Consider the following 24,824-nt stretch of genomic DNA (forward strand, 5'->3'; position numbering starts at 1 on the left):
TAATTCGATGCCTAATCGACTCAATCAAGTTATTGACCGGTCTGGATACTGGACGGATTATTAATGCTTCCGCAGCTAACACCACAATCGGTCCTTTTCAGGGCCAATAAAATTTTCACATCGCAAATAGAGACGGCTGTCTCACGTGTTAGAAAGCCGGCTGGTCGGCATTTTCCGGCCAGTAGGCTGGTTAAAACATCGACGAGAGATTATTTACTAATAGTCTCTCGTCGGTGGTAAAAGTAACACGTTAATTGTAATTTCATTACAAGTAACACAATTATGTTTTAATTTATTATTAGTATATTTTTATATTTAATTGTAACTTTAATTCTACAAATTTTATTAGTAACAAGAAATATTAATTTTATATTGCAAATTTGGAAGCGCAAGAAAAACTATTAAAATTTATTTAATAACTCATACGATAACTGTTTTGTTTAATAATGTTTTTTTTTAATTAGAAACTTTAATTATATGTAAATAATAATTTTAAAAGATAATAAAAATTTTATTTTAACATTTATTTAATGTTGATAGTTTGTAAGTTAATTGTAGTTTGTAAGATAGATTGTAAGTTAATTTTTTGTTCATTTAACATTTAACATAATTAAATTTTATATGCTATTTACTCGATTCAGTTAAAAAATACATAAACTTACCAAATCCCAGTTATATCTGTTCAAAAACTGACAATTTTATCAAACTAATTCCAGAATACATGACAGAAATAATGTCATCATAACAGTCATAATGTTTATCAATTCAATTAAATAAATTTAGACAATATTTTAAATATTTGATTATCGTTTGTTGCCTGTTCCTTTTCCTTGCAACATTAACAAAATATATATTTTAATTTAAACAAAAGACTAATGATAAGATAAGTTTAAAACTTTATAATCTTTTATCACTATCACTATTTTTATACACTTACATTTAATTGTAAATTCAATTTTGCAAGCTTACTTACAATACAAGAAAGTAATCTTATACTCTAAATTTGTAAATGGATGAGAAACTCTTATAGTCTGAAAATTATCCGTAACGATGGTTATAATTTCACACAAAAATTTGTTACGGGATGAAAAAGAAGCATTATTACGCAATCATAAGTGAATCAATAATTAATTGGGATAAACGTGAATTTTTTTCTTTCTATGTATAACATAATTAATATTTCAATAAAAATTTGTGTTTTTTTAAATTAAATTTTATCACTTTACATAATATAAAGTAATGAATGACATGCTAATAGAATAAATGTCGACGCTTCGTGCATTCGGATAGCCGCCTCTCAAAGAAAAAGGAAAGCACGACGCATCGGTATTGGCGAGCGAGAGACGATATTAGTATCGAGTGCGAGTGAAACGGATATTGGGACACCATCGAGTCGGTATCACGTCTTCTCACTCATCTTAGCTCTATCCTTCTTCAACGTGTGACGTTAGTGAAGGATGCAACACCGGCGCGATCCCCACTTTTTTCGCTCCTCTCCCATCTCCCCGGCTCCTCCGTGCGCCCAGTAACACGTACGGCGCTTCGCGTGTGTGGGTGATCGCCGCGCGCTGAACGTCGCGGGACACCATTTCTGCCGGTGCGTGTACACATATCAACAACATGAAGTATTCAGCATCGGATATTACGTGCGATGCTTGTACGACAACACGTTATCCGCGTACCGGTTTCGTCGCGATAAAGATTGCGTCGCGTGGTTTACTAAACAACTTGAAGAATTAGCGTATAATGTTAAGACTCGTTTATCAACTAATGTCCCCATGGAAACATTATCGGAGAAACAATTGGAGGCATACCGCAGCGCGACGCGGTGTCATATCTGCGATAAGCCATTCGCGTCGGATGCGCGGGTGCGCGATCATTGTCATTTGACTGGCCGTTACCGCGGTCCTGCACATTCTCTCTGCAATTTAAATTATCGAAATGTATCATACATGCCAATTATTTTTCATAATTTATCTGGATACGATTCACATTTCATTATTAAGGAAATAGCCACAGTGTTCAAAGGAAAGACCGACGTACTCCTCATCACAAAAGAAAAGTACATTTCTTTTACAAAACATGTCGTAGACACAGCCGACAAATTAGATCCACACAATTACATAAAACTACGGTTCATAGATTCATATAAATTTTTAAATACTCTTGTCTTGAAAAATTAGCATCATTTCTAGGCAAAGAAAAATTAAAAATTGTACGTTCCGAATTTTTACACTTATCTGATAAGAATTTCGATTTATTGACACGAAAAGGTGTATTTCCGTATGAGTACATTGCGTGGACAAACTGCAGGACGCGTGCTTACCGCCGCATGAATCATTTTTCAGTTCCCTGACCTCTGATACTGTATCCGAGAGTGATTACGTGCACGCCGAGAATGTATGGAAGCGATTCTCCATTCGAACGTTGGGTGAATACATCTATATTTGAAAACGGATGTGTTATTGTTAGCTGACATTTTTGAAAATTTCCGCGATAAATGCTTAGAAAGTTATGGTCTCGATCCAGCACATTATTACACTCTTCCCGGATACACGCTATGTTAAAATATACAAAAATTACTTTCGAACTGATTACTGACATTGACATGGTAATGTTCATCGAACGCGGTATACGCGGCGGTCTCAGTCAATGTTCAGGCAGATATACACAGGCTAACAACAAATACATGCAGACGTACGACCCATCGAAACCATCCTCATATCTTATGTATTTTAACGTTAATAATTTGTACGGTTGGGCGATGTGTCAGCCGCTGCCATATGGAGAATTTTAATGCATCGATGTCTTAAATTTTGACATAAATGCGATCGCTGCTGATTCACCAACGGGATACATTTTCGAAGTTGGTCTCGAGTATCCCCGAGACCTTCACGACGAGCACACCGACCTACCTTTCTGCCCAACACGTGATAAATCACCAGGCAAGCGTGAATGTAAACTTCTCGCCACGCCTTATGATAAGAAACGTTACGTCATACATTACCGCAACCTGCAGCAATGCACGCATCATGGTCTTCGTATTGCGAAGATACACCGTATATTACAATTCGCACAATCTCCATGGCTCTGTAAATACATAGAATTAAATACACGATTCCGGACTTTCGCCAAAAATGATTTCGAAAAAAACTTGTATAAATTAATGAATAATGCGGTGTTTGGTAAAACCATGAAGAATGTGCGCAATCATGTTGACGTTAAGTTGTTGACGAAATGGGCGGGGCGGTATGATGTGAAAACATTGATCGCGAAACCAAATTTCCATAGTCGAAGTATTTTTGCAGAAAATTTAATTGCCGTTGAACTTAGAAAACTCGAGGTGAAATTATATAAGCCGATTTACGTAGGCATGTGTATCCTAGATATTTCTAAGACGTGTCTATATGAATTTCACCACGAATACATACTACCTCTGTATTGTGACAAATGTAGTGTCATGTATACCGACATCGACAGTCTCATATACTTCGTCGAGTACGAGGATATTTACGAGACGATAAAACGTGATATCGCTAGGTTCGACACAAGCGATTATCCGGTCCACAACGCGTACGGTATACCTCTCGAGAATAAAAAAGTTCCGGGCTTGATGAAAGATGAGAATAATGGTGTGATGATGATTGAGTTCGTTGGACTTAGAGCAAAGATGTATTCGTTAAAGGTAGATGGAAAGAAGGACACTAAAAAAGCGAAAGTCAAGAATAATGTAGTACCGCGAACCATAACATTCGATGATTATACCTAGTGTTTGAGAGATGAGATCGAGATGACGCGTCGCCAGTCATGCATAAGGTCCAAGCTGCATAAAGTATATACGGTGTCCGAAACGAAAATCGCTCTAAGTCCATATGATGACAAGAGATACCTTATACCCGATTCAGTTGAAACGTTACCGTGGGGACATTATCGAATACCACTATAATATCTTTAACATTATATAGCTTTTAAATTTCACATTTTACATTAAAAATAATTTTATATATTTTTATGTTAAAAAACAAGTATTAATAAGAATGTATTAAGGATGATGGAAGGATGATAAAGAAATCTCACATAATATAAAATTAATATAATAATGTATTTGTTTACATTGTACTTTTATGTGAATATAATAAAAACAATTTTTTATATTTAGATTAAGTAACAGTGTCTTTATGTATCCATGAATTATGCGATCCATCGAATCCGAGCCAGTTGACATAAACCTCATCTCCTTTCCTGCGTAATATTTTTTCAACAAGATACACATCAGGATTTGCAATACGCTGCAGCTCATATTCGTAGAATCCTCCAGCGATAGGTTTTCCACAGGAATCTTCCAGTACATATGTCACAGAATTGGTACGCTGTACTCTAATAATTTTAAATATCTCCGTAGTCCAATTTGGTGTATAGCCCTTCTCAAAAACAGTTTTGAATTTACTGACGCGCACCGAGTCACCTACTTTAAATCGCGCGGGTGCGGCAATTTTTACCTGACTATACACCGTGGTTAAGAGTTTTTTAGAGATTGCAGGCGTAACATTGATGGGTCGCATGCCGATAGTTCGATGCTTTTGTGCATTGTACTCTGACACGAGACGCGGCAGCAAATCAATCCATCTATAATTTTCATTGAGTGTAAATTGTTTCCACATGACGTTCTTTAATGTTCGGTTAAAGCGTTCGACAACTGATGCTATCATTATAGGGTATGTAGAATAATGATTGATATTATGTTTTTTTAATAATTCCTGCACGTTGGCGTTATAAAATTTTTTTCCTTTATCTGCAAATTTTTCGAACATCTTCCATCTTTCCAAATTATCTTTGCAATCGCAATAGCAACTTTGCTACCACTCTGGCCTTCAGCGGCACAGTCCATGCATGCTTGCTCAACACGTCGATAACGGTGAGTATGTGATAACCTCGGTTAAATTGTGTGTAAGGACGCATCAACCACATCCGCCTGCCACAGGTCATCGTATCCACGAACTATGACGCGTCTTCGAGGAAAATTTCTTCTCGCCGAAGCATGCAACTCCTCAACCAGCAATTGTTTCTCAGACATGTTTAGAGTATGACATGTAAATGGTGCATATATTCAATGTACTGACTTTTTTTTTACTTTGCACGATGAGTCACCGCGTCGAGTTGTCTTTGAAACTCGTTTAGCATATGAGCTGTAATTTCCACCTTACTTTGAAGTGTCTCAATCATCCTCTCGATTTCATCCTGTCGATCCTTTAAAATTTTCACAGTTGTACGTATCGTTTATTGGCTGCATCACTATCGTCTACAGGTAACGCTAAACGTTGAATCTTGCGCGACTTTGCATCAAAATCGGTGGCAATCGTGCAAAGAGCGTTATCGCGCACGTAATTTCTGACTAATCCGCTCCATTGATAGTATGGTTCCGCACCACCTCTTCCGAGTGATGTTCCAAACTTGTTGATTGACATTTCGATGTTGACTAAATGATATATTTCACAGTTTTAATTTATAATAAAACTAGCCTCGCGAAGTTCCTCGATAATTGATAGTATCTCGTTGTCGTGAGCATTGTGCCCTGCCTGGTGTGAGGCCTCAAGCAATCTAAGGCGATCCACAAGCTCGTTGGGATCATTCCAATAAACATAATCGATCTTGTTATCATTTAATGTAATAGCGCTCGGTAGACCTTGTCCAAATTTTGCGTCTGTTACTAAGGACGCAATTATATTTTTATATTTAGACCCTTTGTTGCCCATTACTTGATTATGTGCAATATGCCCGCGTCTATATGCATTTGTCGCCAATAGTATGTTTTTATAATTCTGCAAGTCATTATTCGTGTACATGTTGGGCATTTTTATGAAAATTAATTCGTACAAACCAAACGTTCCCGCATATATTTTACTATCTATGACTACGTTATCATTCTTATGTATGTCGATGCGTTTATTCCCGAGCATCCTTCCAATGTCGGTGAAATAAACTCCGTAAACGGTATCTATGATGACTGGTTTTTTACCGCTCAAAACAGCTCCCATATATTTTTGACCTAATGGGCCATAGTGCTTGTGCAACTTTTCAAGTCCCTCTCGCGTTTTCAATTGTCTTTATATAGTTGTCGAATAGACTTTACAAGCGGTTCATTGGCTGCGATTTCAAAAACGTCTTCGACGGAAGGTACATGACTGTACGATAAATCATTATTATGTAATATTTGCGATGTTTCATTCAAATTAGTTGGTAAAGATCGTCGTTAGTTTTTGATCGTCTCATTTTTTTAACAGGAGTAGAGGTCATTATAGAATTGTTAAACGAAGCGTTTGCTCGCATTGTTTCGGTTTTGGTTCTGCGTATTTGTTTTCCCCCGAAAAGAATGTTTTATTCTTAATCGGATCTAATACATCACCAACGGTGTTTTCAACAATCTGTTTTAATGGTTCGACAATGGGCTTAAAATGTCCAACGCCATTTCTTCTTGTACTTTACCCGCTTTCAAAGCGTGATATTTTTTGCGAATTGAATCACTCGTTTTCGCAATCTTTTTCACAATCTTCTCACGATTCATATTGTTATCTGTGTTATCCATGTTGAGAAACGCTACTTGGTCAACGTATCAAAAACAACTAACTGCTTTATGGTATTGCGAAGTCATTAAATCTTTTTCGATATCGTCCATCGGCGAGTGCACTATCCTTATCTATCACTAAAAATTCATACTTTTGTTGCCAACAAGTATGACAAATTGCTAAAATCCTCATAAGACATGTCGGTATTTACATGACCGTTGTACGCATGTTTTAGATTGGTACCATCCTGCTTGAATAAAATTAGCAAATTCGCATTGTCGCGTATAAGATGTTTCGGTATCTTTGCATACGTCTGACAGAGATAGAAGCAGTCGACATCCACGTGTCGCCCCATTGCAAAGTAGTCTCTTATCGTATCTTGCTTATGACACGCCACGTCATCAAAGATAAAAATGGAATTCGGAAGCGCTTTACTCGGCTGAATGACACAGTTATTGGAGAATGCAAAATAACTAACTTCTTTAATCGGGGTCAATAAATTTTCCAAATATTGATATTTCGACTGTTGTAATGATTTCGAGTACACATACACATTCTTAAAACGTACTAAATGCGGATTTTCCAACAAGCTTATTAATACGTTTGCTTGCCACAATTTGACGGACCACAAATTATACCACGTATAGAACTCGGCAACATGTTTCCATGCCTCCGTATTTTTCTTTTGGACATTATTCTGTCATCGAAATTTGTTACTTTAATTGCTGGTGAATGTTGTACAAACCGCATATTTTCTCTCTCTATGCTCTGATAAAAACTGACAAAAATTATAATAAGACCGATCTATTTATAGAGACGCACCGAGCAAAATTGCTCAATATGTAAAATGTTTTTCATATTGTCACATTTCTCCGATATACTCGATTTGAGTGCCGAGCAGTTAGAATTCGTATCGAAACCTATTCTGCTACGTGTGTGTGGCAATTATATCGAACACGTGTGGGACAGGCTTCCGGAACATATAAAGACTGAGGGTGCGTTCGAAAATAGCTTTCGCTGGTGCTGGGAGAAAAAGTTAAGTTGGTAGTATTGAGAATTTCCAACGCTGCGTTCGTTTTCTCCCAGCTGGGAGTAGTTGAAGACCGATCAAATGGGTGCATTTAGTGCAAATAGCAATGAAATATTGTCAGGCGCGATAACGTATGCATATATTTTATATAACCAAAATTTATCAGTCAATTCAAGGTAATGTTTTTTCTTTGTTTAATAATACTTAAATATAAAATAAAGTTTAGCATTTATATTAATAAATAAAAAGCAAAGAATGAAAGGAACATTAAATTTTATTAATATTTTTTATTATAATGTATGGTTGCCGTTTATGCCCTATAGGTAGCAAAAATAGAAGGTACAACCGTATGCGAATAATAGTTTGATAATTCTTCATGTATTATAACTTAATAATTGCTACAATGTGTTCCAAATAATTTTTTATTTTTGGTACGTTTCTCCTTTCATCTCGTGTTGAACAAGATATTTTGTAATTCTTCATCGTTGTCATCACTGTTAATAGACGATAAACTATACTAGAAGAATCAAACATGTCTTCGAGTAAAATATTCTTCAATAATAACTTTTCCATAATAATAATAATTAATGTTGATTAAATTTGTATATTCTTTTTATTGACATTCGTTTCTTGTTCAACAATACGAAAAGAAAGATGTAAATACATTATATTAAATAATTATTTATCTATTCAGTAATTTTTTATATTGATTAGTTAATTTACGAAAAGTAATAATTTATGAATTCGCATTAAGAAAATATTTTATTTCAAGTAATTTGTTAAATTTTATGTTACAACCACACATAACAATAAAAGATATTAAAAGAATTTTAATCTTTCTTTTATTTCTTGCTTTTTATTTATTAATAATGTTATTTTACATTTAAGTGTTATTAAACAAAGGAAAAGGATTACCTTGAATTTGCTAAATTTCAACAATCGTAGGTGTATGGAAAAGTAATTAGACCAAGTTTTGTTCGTTAGCTGTAAATAATTTCTAAAATATTATAGAAAGGTTTTATTGATAGAAACAGATTTAAAGGTATAGAATGCAAATATTTGTTAACAGGTAATAGAATTTAAATTCAAATTAAAATGCTAGAATTAGATGATAAATCTTTGCGTGTGTCAAGCGGGAATTGGAAGCGCTGCGAAGAGGTCACGGATTTTCCGGGAAAAGAATGGGTGTTGCTCCGAATGAATGCGTGATGGCGTCGTTCTTCACTCCGATACGTCTTCAAATGGCGATTCGTCTTGTTGCGATGTTCCGGATCTTGTGCGTCCTTGTCGTTGTTTTTTAAGAATGTGATGGTCCAAAAGTAAGGAAAAGAGTCTAATGATGACTCTAATATCATGAAAAAAAAGAGAGTCGAACGAGGACTCTATTACCTTGCGGCAAAGAAATAGGTTGAGATAACGTAGCGTGATAGCACGCGCTTACCGTTGCTATGAGTGAGATAACTAATAGCATGTGCGCTCTTCGCGCGTCCGCGCCTTTCGGCAGGTCACCAATTAGACCTAGATGGCAAGAAATGCACCGTGACACGTCCCCAATTAGACGTTGCCACCCAAATATCACAATAGGAAAAGAAGTATTAAATAACAATTCTTGGTTGCAAGAGTCGAAAAGCAGAGAGACAGACAGAATAAAAGCCAACTAGAACTTGAACTTCGCTCGCTCGATGATCGGCAGACGAACGCCGCTCTCAGCGGCCGCCCGCGACGCCGCTCCCACGCTCTAATTCTTTTGGAAATAAGTCTGATAATGCAGAAAGCTTTTTTTATACAGTAGGTATAAGTTATATAAAACACGTGCGTACGTTATCGCTTGTTAAGATATTTTGTTGTCATTTGCACTAAATGCACCTATTCGATCTATCTCCAACTACTTCCAGCTGGGAGAAAACGAACACAGCGTTGGGAATTCTCAATACTACCAACTTAACCTTTTTCCTCAACACCAGCTAAAGCTATTTTCGAACGCAAGGTGATACGGAGATTCGAAGCCATCGTCGTTGCTACGAACATTACAATCAATCGTTGCACTAGACGCACATCGACGGCCCCGCACCGTTGATAAAGAATTGTCGCGAATGCCAGCGGTAGGTCGCGGCTTGTTAAATCGTGCGATAAATGCGCTTCCTTTCGAACTGCACATACCAGGATATCAATTTTGCGGTCCAGGTACTAGGCTGAAAAAGCGATTGGCCAGAGGTGATCGGGGTATTAATCCGTTGGACGCGGCTTGTCGCGAACACGACATTGCGTACTCACGGAGCAACGAACTCACCGATAGACACGCAGCTAATAATATACTCGCTGCGGAAGCGCGAAAACGCATTACAGCGAACGATTCGACTTTCGGAGAAAGAGCTGCTGCAGCAGCCGTTTGGGCAGCTATGAAAACTAAAACAAAAATCGATATGGGTTTGAAAAAAAAAAGTGATAAAAAGAAGAGAGCGAGTAAACGAATATTTCCGTTAGCGAAACGCGGCGGTGTTTTACTCATTCTACCGCTGTTAGGCGTCGTTGGTCGGTGGAGCGGCGGGAGTTGCGAAGGTTGTGAATGATAACAAGACAGCGCAGCGTCAGCTGAACGAATTGAAACGTCATAATCGTGTCATGGAAGGTCATGGAGTTTATCTCGCTCCATATAAGCGTGGACAAGGAGTGTCGACGAAAAAAAAAAAACGTCAAAAAGACGTTAAAAATGCCAAAAGGTGCAACTACCAACACACAATTATTCCAGTTAGCGAAACGTATGCGCATTTCACACTTTAGAAAAATTTTTATACGTACAGCATTACCAACGGCAGGAGCATATCGAAACGAGAGCGGTATTGTAAATTTAGATAATGCTGAAAGATCAGGTACACACTGGGTGGCATACGCAAAGAGAGGAAATCGCGCTATATATTTTGATAGTTTCGGCAATCTTAGACCACCGAAAAAACTGGTGCAATATTTAGATGTAACGCGGATCGAGTACAATCACACGCCTTATCAACGTTATGATCAAAGCAACTGCGACCAACTATGTCTGCGTTTTCTTCAAACAGTTAGTAATCAATTTAAAGGCTAACATTGTGCAATTTAACTTAGTATTCATTTCAACATGTCACTGACGTTTACGCTAACCGGCAAGAGTAACATTCTCGCGGTAAGCTATTTTCCAGCCGTAGATTTGAGCGATGGCGATTACGAGCTCGGTCTCATAGATTTTGAAACATACTATACCATACCTAATGTAAATTTGTCGAATAACAAATTTTATTACGACAAAGACGACAAGGAAATTACAATTCCCGAAGGATCGTATGAATTGCGTGATATAGATAGATATTTGAAACGCGCAATTTTACAATCTCATCCCGATGTTGCGGAAAAGAGGACGTTTCACAAAGAAAATAAAAAAGAGCGAATATCCGCTGGTGATTCGTGCTAACAATAATACAGTGAAGAGCGAGATTATGTGTGCTTATCGCATAAATTTCTTTAAACCTAACAACGTTGGATCGCTGTTGGGATTTTTATTGCATCGTATTCTTGAATCGCGAATGTGGTATGAATCGGATGCACCTATAAATATCATAAACGTAAACATTATTCGCATAGAATGTAACGTGACTGCGGGTGCGTACAGCAACGCAAGTACGTACACACGATACACGAATTTTCGCCGAGGGTACCACCAGAATATTAGATATCGGAAACGCCTGCACAGATCATTTACCTTTCAATCGTCGCACGGAGCATTACTAATTTGACGATTCGCATTGTGGATCAGGACGGTCAATTACTCGATTTTCGTGGAGAGGAGATTACCGTTAGATTACACGTACAAAGACGATAACGTGAGATGCTCGTGTTGAATGAGCAAGTGAAGGACACAATTTTTACGTCAATCAAAAATAGTCGACCGTGTGAAATAAATTGTACGACAGTTAAAAATATTCGATCGTCTGATAAAAAGAAACTCACCGCGTCAAACGTTGAATTTTTAAAATCATTGGGATTCGTCGTACAAAATATCTAAGATGTCTAACATCTTGAACATTGGAGGCGAGCCGATCTTTGACGACAGCATCATCAAGATTGAGACTCACACGTACAATCCGTACGTCAATACCACTTTTGGATACAGCGACGAAATAAGGATACCCATACAACAACAGGATTTATACACGTTGCCATGTGAAAGTTTTTTCTACGTCGAAGAAAGATTGGTGATGAAAAAGAAAGACGATAAGGATAAAGATAAGGATCAGATAAATTTCGGAAATAATTGCGTGCCGTTCATGTTTGATGAAATTCGATACGAACTCAACGGTGTAGAAATTGATCGCAACAGAAACGTTGGAATAACCAGCACCCTTAAGAACTATGTATCGTTATCATATGACAAAGCAGTAATTATGCAGAATGCAGGATGGCAATTTTTATATAATCTACCGGAAGGATGCTTCAACTTTTGCGTACCGCTTGGTGTATTATTGGACTTTTGCGAATATTACAAACGCGTGATTGTTAACGCTCGTCACGAATTGATCTTGATACGAGCGCGCAACGATAACAATTCTATCATTGGAAATTCTACAGCTCAACCGGAAATTGAATTATTTAAAGTGCAGTGGCGAATGCCGCATGTTACGTTAAACGAAGTCAACAAATTATCTTTGTTGCGAGCTTTAGAGAGTGGACAATGTCTAAGTATGAGTTTTCGCTTCTGGGATCTGTACGAGTATCCTTTGCTGCAGAGTACGACGAAACATTCATGGGCTGTTAGAACTGCAATTCAACTCGAGAAACCGCACTTCGTTATCTTCGCACTGCAGACTGGTCGAAAAAATGTCTCAAGATGTTACAATCTTTGATGACTGTAATTTAACCAATGTAAAACTTTATCTAAACTCTGAATTTTATCCGTATGACGATATGAATTTAGACTTTCGTAAATCTAGATATGCCATTCTGTATGACATGTATCGACGTTTTGGTAAATCTTATTATGGATATGAGTGTGAAACACTGCTCAATGTAATCACATTCCTGGAAAAAGGACCTTTTGCGAATCTACAGCTTGGCAGGAAAACAAAATTTTATATATTATAAGATATATAAAAACGACAGGAAAATTAGAAGAATGCCAAGCTATATATTATATTTCATCTTTTAGTGGATTAGGCCTACTGAGAAAACCACTTAAAAAAAAACGCATCAATAATAGTATCTCACGGGTGATGTGGAAAACTATTGTCAAAATTCTAATTTACATATTATGTTTTTACATGTTGTTATACTACATAAAATAAATTAGTAATAAAAAAGTTAGTACTTTTTTGTTTATAAAAACAAAAATTATTTACTTAAAGTAATTTTAATGAATTTTTTGGTGCAGGGCACTATTTCTTATACAGAGCTGCTCCTGAGACAAAGCGTACGGGCGAGATCGGCGGCTCGGCCGTCAAGGCCGCGCGCGGTAGTGGGGGCATAGGAGGCGGCGCGTTCGGGAATCGGCTCGAAAAGGGCAACTAGGCTCAAGCACTGATATATATATATATATATATATATATATATATATATATATATATATATATAATATGCGTTCTTGCTTTCATTTCTCGCACGCTTTTGCTTCCACCCATTACATATTTCCGCAAGCTATCACTTGCACTCTCACACTCTCCCATGCTCACACACACACACACACACATCGCATGCTTTTTCACTCACACTTATCGCATGCTTTCACTCACACTTATCGCATGCTCTCTCACTCACACTCATTGCACGTTTTCGGTCTTACACATCGCATAGTACCCATCGCATACTATCCATCGCGTTCTCTCGCTCCCACCCATCGCGTACGTATTCTCGTGCGCTCTCGCTCCCACGCGCTGCATATTACCCATCGCGTTCTCTTGCTCTCATCCTCGCACGCTCTCACTCACACACATTACATACTACCCATCGCATACTGCACATCGCGTTCTCTCGCTCCCACCCATCGCGTACGTATTTTCATGCACTGGGCGATGGGCGGCGGGCGGCGGCGGTCGCGGACTCCGATTCCCCCTCTCCCGCTCCCGGGTCGTGGACCCGAAAATCCTACGTCAGCAATTTCCGCACCGTGAGATCCACCTCCCCGCGTAACGTCATACCCCCGCGCCTACGGGTACCCCCCGCACACCTGCACCCCCTTGGAGCCCCATAGTTAGAACTCTCTTAGTATTAACTACTCACGTATAAAGTGAATTTTATACCGAAAATAAACAAAATGTTTTTCAGAGTGCTCTTTTTCTAACCTATATCTGAATTTGCAGTTATAAAAATTTATTAAAACTAATTTTTTTTGTAGACTTTTAATCTTAGCCCAGTAAGCAAGAAACATTAATCAACGTTTGTAAAATGTTGATGATTTTAGATAAATTTTCTAAATATTGTAATTTAATGTTTTATAATTATTTTAAAAATATTACTTAATAATATTGCTGTCCTAATATTATTAAAATATTTTTAAAACATTTATTAAATGTTTTTCAAATGTTATTAAACGTTATGTCATAATGATGTTGTATACAATGCTAAAAACTACATACTTGGAAACGTTACTATATTAGTGAATAACATTATAATAACGTTGCAGCAATGATTTTTTGCTTACTAGGAGTTTCAATTGCACGATATTGTTCGTATATGTTATCTCTAGAGAAGTACGGTTCCATTTTGTACATACATATCATAGACTTTGTATACTAAGCAAATATTGTCATGAAGTGACAGCTCTACGTACCAAAAATAAAATTTTTTTTTGTTTTTGATATTAAATTTACCGTACTTGGATTTTGGTGCGTACGTTAATTCTACATAAGAGTTTTGCAATTCTATAAAGCCAATTAAAAGATTAGTTAAAATAAAAAATGTCGGTAAAACAAACGACTTTAGGATCTTCTTAAAAAGATGCTGGAGTTGTCTGGAGTTTACCGACAAAGACAATAATTTTTGTTTCGTAATATCTTTATATTTCTCTTATAGATTAAATTCTTGGGTGTACTTCCGAAAGCGACAACCTTCCGATTTTGCTGAAATTTTGTATATACCTTCTTTTTATCTAGTAAATAAGATTCCCAAATGGATTTTAGGTGACGCGGCCTCCTTGTCCCTCTAGCCCCCTTTAAAGGTAAACTGTTTTTGTTAATTACACAGGCACACAAAAAAAAGTGGTTGGTCCGGCGGACTAGAATAGTCAATCCTTATGTATTTCGACCCGCTGAATCCGAATCCAAGGTCAGAATTGCAAAGTTAGCTTACATTGCTTAACCTCAAAAAAAAATTTTTGAAATGTTGGTCCGGTAGACCAGACTAGTCTATCCTTATGTACTTTGACCCGCTGAATCCAAATTCAATGTCAGAATTACTGCATTGGCTTATTTTTATCTAACCTTAAAAAATTTTTTTTAGATTTTGGTCCGGTGGACTAGACTAGTCTATTTTTATGTATTTTGACCCACTGAATCCAAATTCAAGGTCAGAATTGCTGAATTGGCTCATTTTTTCCTAACCTCAAAAAACATCTTGTAAAAACAGTTTGGGTCACAAATGTATAATCCGGAGCGTACAGACTTGCGTAACCATATTACCCGGGGAAAATTCAATACGTATGACAAGTTTGAGCTTCTGTGAATAAATAGTGCAGAAAATTCACTCTCTTTTTCTATTATATCTAACTCTTTTATTCTCGAAGGTTCTATGCAATGGCTTTCTCTTACGTTTCTTCCCCTTCACAGAGATGTCACGTTTGAGCGTCCAGCAGAAATCAGCTATCATTCACATCCCACTTGCCTTGATATTGATACTCCATCTCCTTGATGTCCCGATGAAATCTTTCTCCCTGTTCTTTACTGTAATTATCTAGATTTTCTGAGAAGTAGTCCATATGAGAATCTAAGAAATGCAACTTAAGATTCATTAGGCAACCTAGTTTTCTATAGTTCTTCATCATTTCTGCCATTCTTTCTCTGTAATCTTGACTTTTCTGTGACACCTTTGAAACTCAGCCATGCTGCTCTCTCGTCTTTATTCATTTTGGTGACAAAATTGTCTCTCAACATTTTACGTATTTGAAGTCCATCGAAAATTCTCGCAATTTTACATCAGAGATGTTGGAAAATTTTTCTTGTAAATACTGGTAGCATTCACCATTTTTATTCAGAGCTTTCACCTGTTGTTTTATGAGTCCTAATTTGATATGAAGAGGTGGAAAAAAAACTTTTGAAGGCTTAGCTAACGGTTCAGTTATGATATTTTTAGATCCAGATTGCAGAGACGTTCTTGTTGGCCATTCTTTTCTTATGTAATGGTTCGTTCGATCTTTACTATCCCATTCACATAGAAAGCATGGATTTTTTGTGTAACCTAATTGTTGACCCAATAATATGGTGAGAACTTTTAGATCTCCACAAATTTGCCACCTATGTTCTGTGTATTAAATTTTTTAAAGAACTGTTTTCAGGTTTGTGTACTCTTCTTTTAATACTATCGAGTGCGCTACAGGAATGGAGGCATATACATTAGTATTATGCAGCAACACTGCTTTCAAGCTTCTCTTAGAAGAATCGATGAATAGTCTCCATTCATCAGACTTGTAACATCCAGATTTCAGTTTGTTAATCCAAACCTTCGAAAATAAATGACTTGTATATGATAGAAAATGGGAGTGAATTTTTTACGCTATTTACTCACAGAAACTCAGACTTGTCATACGTATTGAATTTTCCTCGGATAATGTGGTTACGCAAGCCTGCACACTCTGGATTATATATTTGTGACCCAAACTGCTTTTACAAGGTATTTTTTGAGGTTAGGAACAAATGAGCCAATGCAGCAATTCTGACATTGAATTTGGATTTAGCAGGTCAAAATATATAAAGATAGACTAGTCTGGTCTACCGGACTAACATTAAAAAATTTTTTTTTGAGGTTAGGAAAAAATGAGCCAATTCAGCAATTCTTGGATTTGGATTCAGCGGGTCAAAGTATATAAGGATAGATTAGTCTGGTCCGCTGGACCAACATTAAAAAAAATTTTTTTTCATGTTAGGAAATGCGAGCTAACTTTGCAATTCTGACCTTGGATTCGAATTCAGCGGGTCGAAATACATAAGGATTGGCTAGTCTAGTCCGCCGGACCAACAACTTTTTTTGTGTGCCTATGTTATTTCAGAAAGGGTAAATATTGATAAAAGAAGACTCAGCTTCAATCACCTTGACCTTGACATATTGTCAAGGTCACTGTCCTGAGTAATCTACAACAAATTTTAACCGTCGCTCGTTCTTTATTAAAAAGTTATTGACAAAAAGAAATTGTAAGAATTAAAATTTTTACGTAATGTAACAGTGCAAAACTTGATAATAAAACTTACGAATCGAAAAAGACTCTCAAAATGAAAATTCACAAATACAGAACATAAGAAATAAACACGAGAAAAATTATAAACATCGCAGAAAGGCAAATATAAATACACACACACACGAGGGGGGTACGAGGGGGTCCATCGATCCCCCTCCCACACCCACCCCATCTAAGTTGCTAACCCATGTACATTGTATTAAAAATCTGCAAACACATGTAAACTTTACTTTTTTTGCAATGTGTACATGGGTTAGCGACTTGGACGGGGCGGGTGCGGGAGGGGGGCCGAAGGCCCCCCTTGCACCCCCTGTTTGTGTGTGCAAAACATTCTCTGCACCACATGGGTTTGCAACTTTATAAATAGAAAAATCTGTGATTTTTATGGTTTTTTCATGGTTTCTGCCATTTTCATGGTTTATGCATACATAGATATATGTATATAGTAACGGTGTTAACACTTAATAAATCATTTTACAACAGCTTTATGATATTATAATAACAACTAATCTGTTGCAGTTACGTAAAATATGTATACGACCTTATTTGTACAAATTTTTACGAGCTTCATTTTTTGTTGGACAACTTTTTTCGTACAATACTTTATGAAATAATTAACAAAAACAGTTACTTTTGAAGGGGGCTGGGGGGGCAAGGGGGCCGCGTCGCCTAAAATCCATTTGAGAATCTTACTACATAAAAAGAAGCTATATACAAAATTTCAGCAAAATCGGAGGGTTGTCGCTTTCGAAAGTTTATCCAAATCCTTCTCTAGAATAAAAGTATATGCACTGCTACCAGTCTGTGGAGTGGAGTTTCTACCAAAAATGGAAAAAAATTGTTAATTTGCCGTCATATTAAGCTGTCACATCATAACAATGTTTGCTTTATATAAAAGATACAGTTGTCACATCATAACAATGTTTGCTTAATATAAAAGATACAGTTTGTACTTACGAAATTCGTATTCACAGACTAGTGGACGACGAGAACGAACAGTGTCGAGTTTCGACAATTAGATGTTGGTGCCTAATTGAGACGAAATTGCAAAATGAAAATGTAGGTTATATACGCGTAAAAATTCTATAAATAGAGTTAAAAAAAAATTTTTTGTTTTCGATATAAAGTCCAAATCACAGATTGATATTAATATGTGTACTTTAATTCTGAATTTACAATCTATTGTAATATTACAAATCTATAAAAGAAAGGTATACGAAATCTCATTAATGATGTGCACGAATGGCTCTACATTATTGACCCCGATCAAGTTTGAGAGGTAGTCTTAAAGTTCCCCTTATACACTGGCGCAAAAAAACGAGACAAAAATTTTGACCGATCTTTAAAGTGATGCAACTTTGCGAAAAATCATTCAAATTACATGTACTTTTTTTTACATTAAAGGGCAAGGACTTTACTTTGAGAATCCCTAGGCGAAAGTTTGATTTATTAAGTGCGAACCTTTTGTATCGCATGAAAACCAAACATGTTTTTTTTAATTGAAAAAAGTAAAAGTTTGTTATCATTTTTCACAATTTTCTTGTTTAAATCTGGCTAATATTAATCCAAATTTTTAAAGTTCATTCTTTTCTAAGCATTAAAAAAACATGTCGATACGATGTTTTTTGTTGATTGCACACGAGTTTGAAATCTGCACTGTAATTTAAGGCATTTTAGCGAATAAATACGGTATTTGTTCAATATCATGAATTTTGAGTATTAATATGATATTGCACATTGATTTTATTTGTGTTTAACACAATCATACCGCTGTCATTAAAGTGACCCGATGTGCACCACGTGGAGAATGACGGTCGGATTTCGTACATCATGTGGCTCTGAAATTCATTGGTGTAAATTTATACTTACTGATCTGAATATAACGGATAGCTGACGCACCATTTCACTGAAGTCAACAGAAGATCACATTCATCTATACTCATTAACTCACACATACACGTAAACATACATATATACATACTCATACATAAAAAATAAAAGTTCAAATTTTATTTTTAAAAAATCAGCTTTTTCAGGACCACTTGTACAAAATCCGATCGTCATTCTCCACGTGGTGCACATCGGGTCACTTTGATGACGGCGGTATGATTGAGTTAAACACGAATAAAATTAATGTGCAATATTATATTGATACTCAATATTCAACAAATACCGTATTTATTCGCTAAAATACCCTAAATTACAGTGCAAATTTTAAACTTGTGTGCAATCAACAAAAAACACCGTATCGACATGTTTTTTTTTAATTGCTTAGAAAAGAATGAACTTTAAAAATCTGGATTAATACTAGCCAGATTTGAACGAGAAACTTGTGAAAAATGAAAACAAACTTTACTTTTTTCAATTAAAAAAAATATGTTTGATTTTCATGCGATACAAAAGGTTCGCACTTAACAAATCAAACTTTCGCCTAGGGATTCTTAAAGTAGAGTCTTTGCCCTTTAATTTAAAAAAGTACATGTAATTTGGATGACTTTCACAGAGTTGCATTATTTTGAAGATTGCCTAAAAATCGGTCAAAATTGTTGTCTCTTTTTTTGCGTCAGTGTATTTCTTTTATAGATTTGGAAATTCTTTTCCAGAATTAAAGTACACATATTATTATTTGTTGTATCCCTCGTCTCGGGACACGGTACAGAATCGCTGCCGATGACTTCTCGGGATCAGGTTTCCAAGAGATAACACCGAGAGTTGATAATGAGAGAGATATATATATTTGTTCCAACATTACAATTCTTTAATAAACCCGAATGGTAGATAATTAAGTATAATTCGTCGATTCGACGAGCGACGTAGATTCGTCGCTATTGTGATTAATAATGAGCCCACTCATTCTCTTTCCGCGGCGTTTATATACTCCGCTTTTCGGCTTGTTACTAGGGAATGTCACTCGCGGTCACGGGCCTTTGGCCCGTGTACTAGCTTAGCCAGCAATTGCTAGCTAGGCGCATTCCGCCGGAAATCAGGAGATTTCGGGTGGCGAAATTAATAGTAACCGGATACATTGCTCGGTGCGATGTCCGGTGTGAAGGCCGGTGCGACGTCCGGTAATAAGGCCGGACGGTGTCGTCTCGCGAGGTGTCACTCGACACCTTTATCGTTATTGCGAGTATAGCTTGTGTGAGTGTCGCACACTCACAACATATTGGTAATTATTTACTTATACGGAGACACCTCCGATTTCAATGTCCTTCACATATGTTATCAGGGACATGACCCTGAGTAACTTTTCTTTATAACTTAATCGTCGGTCATTGTTCGTTAAAGAGTTATTAACAAAAAAAGTTTAAAAAATATGTAGAATAAAACTATACACACACGGGTGGTTGCGGGGGGGGGGCGCAAGTCCTGTTATCAAGGTCATCATTCTGAGTAATGTTGTAAAGATTTTAGGCCGCGCTCGGCATTTATTAAAAAGTTATTAACACGGAAAGTTTTTATGAATTATATGTAATTTTTGACGTTGAAATTTTGATTATAATATTTTAATAGACAAGAAATGGATGTAAGAACAATACTGAATTTACTAATTTAAATTTATTTATTTATATTTTTATTTTTTCTAACTTTAACCCACCAATTTTACGTCACTATTTGGTTAATGTGAAAACATTGGAAACAAACAGCGTGGAAAGTCGCAACCCATGTGGTACAGTATAAGCGTGGACATAGTTTAATCAAATGTAATTGAAAAATTGAATATTTGAGCTCAACATTTTTCTTGGGTTTTACCCTTTTATTGACTTTCTACACGAAGCAAACCCATTCGGCACTTTTACTGCAGTATTAATAAACTTGAATGTAAACGACGTCCACGCTTGTACTGTACCACATGGGTTTGCGACTTTCCACGCTTATACTATAACGCTGTTCGTTTCCAATGTTTTTACAATAACCAAATAGCGACGTAAAATTGGTGGGTTAGAGTTAGGAAAAATTCCGGGGAAGGGGTGCAGGGGGAGAAACTTTGCCCCTCTCTGGCCCACGCGTTTTCTGAGAATACATTCTTTTTCCACACCAAATTTTGTGTGACATAGTTGTTTTTCAACAAAGTATCATACTTTTGCGTATTTCTGTATAAAGCACTCTTCCCAGGTAGCAAGCTCACGTCATTTTGACGTCCCAAAATGGTCATTTACTGACTATTCTTGACGTCACGAAATGACGCCCTTATGACGTTAAAATGACGGTCGAATGTCACAAATTCCTGACGTCATGAAATGTACCGTATTTTGACGTCATAGAATGACGTGAACAATATGTTGTCAAAAAGATCTCTAAAAGATATCCTGTTTCTGAAAATGATAACATAAAGAGACTTCTAAAAGATAACATATAATGTCAGAATGTTAACCAATGCGTCGTTTTTTGAGAACAGAAAGATGTCATGAAACTAATATCTAAAAGATTTCTTAAATCGGATATCTTTAAACTGCAACTAGAGATAAAAAAATAAAATAAAAATTTCATTTTTTTTAATTCTTATCAACAGTACATACTAAATTTGGGACAAATTTTTATTAATTAATTAAATTTAAATTATATTATTTTATTTTACTCTTACTTGCCGCTGGTATAGGTTTTGAACCCGGGACCTTAGGATTACAAACCTTGTACTCTATCTGCTACGCTAGTTTGAATCATCGATATGGGTACTTGTTATTGTCTACATATACCTATATGTTATAAACTGTCGCAATTATATTATTTTTTATAAAAGCAATTAAATTTTGCAAAACATATTAAAAATAAATAGCATTAACTTATTTACTTATTAATTTTATTGTTAAATTTAACTTTTCCCATAACTTTTATAATTTGATGGAAATTGCGATCTATTTAGCATTAAGACTTTGAAGCGTTCAAATGGTTAATTTGACCACTTTGAAATTATTTCCAAGATATCATCTAAATGTTTTCTTAAAAAAGTTCTCTTAAAGTTGAATATAATATGCTTATTAATATGCTTATGCCTTACGCCTTAAATCTCATTGTATAGACACCGCTTTAGACCGTGTCTAAAATACGTCTTAATGACGTCTTTATGTCCCGATTTTGGATGTGTGCTGTCTGGGAAAATAATCGTCAGATCATGACTGAAATATGACGTCATCATGACGTCAATTTTGGGTCATGTAAAAAAATGGTCATTTTGACGACATATGACCAGATATGACCATTTTGAGACGTCAAAATGACGTGGGCTTGCTACCTGGGTTACCAACGGAGTGGGTGCAGAAGGAGAAGGTCGAAAACTCTCTCACTTGCACTCCCCCTGTGTGTGTGTGTGTGTGTGTGTGTGTGTGTGTGCGTGCGTGCGTGTGTGTTTGTGTATGTATGTTGTTTTATTTTACATGAATATTTTTCAAACTTCTTTTGTTAATAACTCTTTAACGAACAATGACCGACGATTAAGTTATAAGGAAAAGTCACTCAGGGTCATGTCCCGGGAGAGGTTCAATGGCGCACAGTACAATTGGACACGTTGCAATTGCTCACCGTGTTATTAGACACGAAACCTTGCGCACCGTTTAATTGGACACAGTTCGATTGGACACAGTCCGATTGGACAGTTTGATTGGACACAGTTCGATTGCGCACCGTTCGATTGCGTACCGTTCGATTGCACACCGTTCAATCAAACGCATATTAAATATTCATACATTATGGCTGCGTTTGCAATGTGTACATAGGTTAGCGACTTGGATGGGGTGGGTGCGGGGGGTCGAAGGCCCCCCCTTGCACCCCTCGTGTGTGTGTGTGTGTAAAGCATTCACTGTACCACATGGGTTTGCGACTTAAATGGTGTGCAATTGAACGGTGCGCAATTGAACGGTGTGCAATTGAACGGTGTGCAATTGAACAGTGTGCAATTGAACGGTGCGCAATTGAACGGTATGCAATTGAACGGTGTGCAACTGAACGGTGCGCCTGTGGCGACTAGCCATGCGCATCTATGTATCACATGACCCGCGCCTACGTGGCGCTGTGGGTCCTTCTTCCGGCGGAAAGATAGTCCGCCATTGGTCTCGCGCTCCGCTACACGCCTTACCGGCGTGCTCCGTAATATCTTTACTCTGTTCTAATAAACGTTGTTACCGTTGACTCCAGCGTCCTGTTATTTACCCCGGTAACACACGGAAGTCGTAGGGACTTCCGTGCGACGATCCCTCACACGATCCTAATTTAATTACGCCACGTGCGTGATAACATTCATACCTATCCCTACAATTGGTGACCCCGACGTGATCTGCGCGGGAAAATCGTCGCGAGTGAAAGCTACGGAGTGCGTGAAGGCGGACTCATTCCTCTCGAGCCTTACGCATCCGGAGGGCTCGACGAAGTCGTCTCAGCGTCCTTCTAAGGACGCTCGATCTAGAACATACCGGCGCCGGCCTCGCGCCAGGCGAGCGCGCGCGCGGCGACGTTCTCGTGTCGCGTGAGTGCATTCTCTTCACCCTTGTGCACCGTTGCCTGCGGTTTGGGACCCGCAGCAACGTTCGGCGCGCTACGCCGCGTCAAGAAATCCGTCCTCCGACGGTCGTGCGCGAAGCACGTATTCACGAAATCCGTCCTCCGACGGTCGTGCGCGAAGCACGTATTCGAGAAATCCGTCTTCCGACGGTCGTGCGCGAAGCACGTCTTCGCCGGGAAGGATCTGGAGTTTTGGGACGCGCGCGCAGCACGAACTTCCACCACGTGGAGAGCGCCCCACGGACCGCCATTTTTGGAGGTGACTCCCGCCATCGTCATCGCCTCCGATGCGGCGCAGGGACAGTCTGGGCCACTGCCTCTGCGGTCATCTTCCCGGTACCCTTATTTCTGTTCGATACTGCGTGGAATATCGTGAGAAATTCTTTTGGTCTCCGATATTCCTCGCAATGGCGTCATCGCGCTAGATAGTTTTACTTTGTAATTTCGGCGTTTCTCAGCGTTAGTGCGCTGTCATTTTTGTAGCGGGTTGGCGCGTTCCTTGTTGCTACGCGCGTTAGTTACCCCCTTGTTCCCTCGCTCGTGGCCGCGTACGCCTCGCTCGTGAGGCGTTTCGTTTGTTTTTTTTTTTTTTTTATCGTTCGCGCGTCGCTCCCGCGTTTTGTGCGAAATGCCTAACGAGGGAGACCACATGCTACAGGCGGAGCTCGCTGCGCTACGCGACGAGAACGCCCGTCTCCGGAGCGCTCAAGAGGCCCAGCAAGCCGCCGACGTCGCGGCGCCTGGGAATGTCGCGGCGTTGTATCGGCAGCCTAAGATAGCGAACTTCTGTCGCGACAACCCCGCGATTTGGTTCGTTCAGGCTGAGATAACCCTTAGAAACGCCGGAATCAGGAATTTGGTGACGAAAGCGGATTTCATCGCCGAAAAACTAGACTTAGAAGCGCTCCAGACCGTCCAGGATTTGTTGACGGCGGAGCCGCGTCCCGCGGATATTTACGAGCAGATCAAGGCTCGACTGATCGCAACGTACGGTAGCTCGTCTGAATCGCGTCTGCGACAACTGATTAAGGGCCAGGTTTCGATCTGCGGCAAGCCGTCGCTCATATTAACGCGCCTTCGCGCATTAGACTCGGATTGCTCGGAGGACGTATTACGGACCGTTTTTTTAGATCAGTTACCGGCTCCGTGCCGGGCTATTCTTATGGTTTCTGACACTTCTGACCTTAACCGATTAGCCGTTATGGCCGATAAGTACGTCGAAGCCTCCGACCTCGAAGTGCGTAACGTTTCCGCAGTCGCCGCGGTCGCGCCCGCTAAGGGCCGTAAACGAGACAAATCCACTGCTCCTCCGAGCTTGGACGAGAGG

General features: G+C 38.1%; 2 protein-coding genes across 7 annotated transcripts in view; one reads left to right on the forward strand and one right to left on the reverse strand.

Annotated features, from left to right (window-relative positions):
* LOC105840143 (tRNA (cytosine(72)-C(5))-methyltransferase NSUN6) overlaps positions 1-24,824 on the forward strand; it is a 55,869-nt gene that overhangs the window by 19,059 nt on the left and 11,986 nt on the right. The window lies entirely within an intron of this gene.
* LOC118644696 lies at positions 23,383-23,795 on the reverse strand. Its single transcript, XM_036283817.1, has 2 exons — positions 23,598-23,795; positions 23,383-23,555 (listed from the first exon to the last, which is right to left on the reverse strand). The coding sequence occupies exons 1-2, from the start codon at positions 23,774-23,776 to the stop codon at positions 23,399-23,401; spliced, it is 336 nt and encodes a 111-aa protein (XP_036139710.1). The 5' UTR covers positions 23,777-23,795; the 3' UTR covers positions 23,383-23,398.

The sequence above is a fragment of the Monomorium pharaonis genome, chromosome 3 (genome assembly GCF_013373865.1).
Source record: "Monomorium pharaonis isolate MP-MQ-018 chromosome 3, ASM1337386v2, whole genome shotgun sequence".
Classification (NCBI taxonomy): Eukaryota; Metazoa; Arthropoda; class Insecta; order Hymenoptera; family Formicidae; genus Monomorium; species Monomorium pharaonis.

Excerpts from the sequence above, each read along its gene's own strand:
- LOC118644696 (XM_036283817.1), bottom strand. The coding sequence starts at position 23,776 with ATGACGATGGCGGGAGTCACCTCCAAAAATGGCGGTCCGTGGGGCGCT. Across the intron at positions 23,556-23,597 it reads TTCGCGCACGACCGTCGGAG|GACGGATTTCTTGACGCGGC; the intron begins GACGGATTTCGT and ends CGACCGTCGGAG.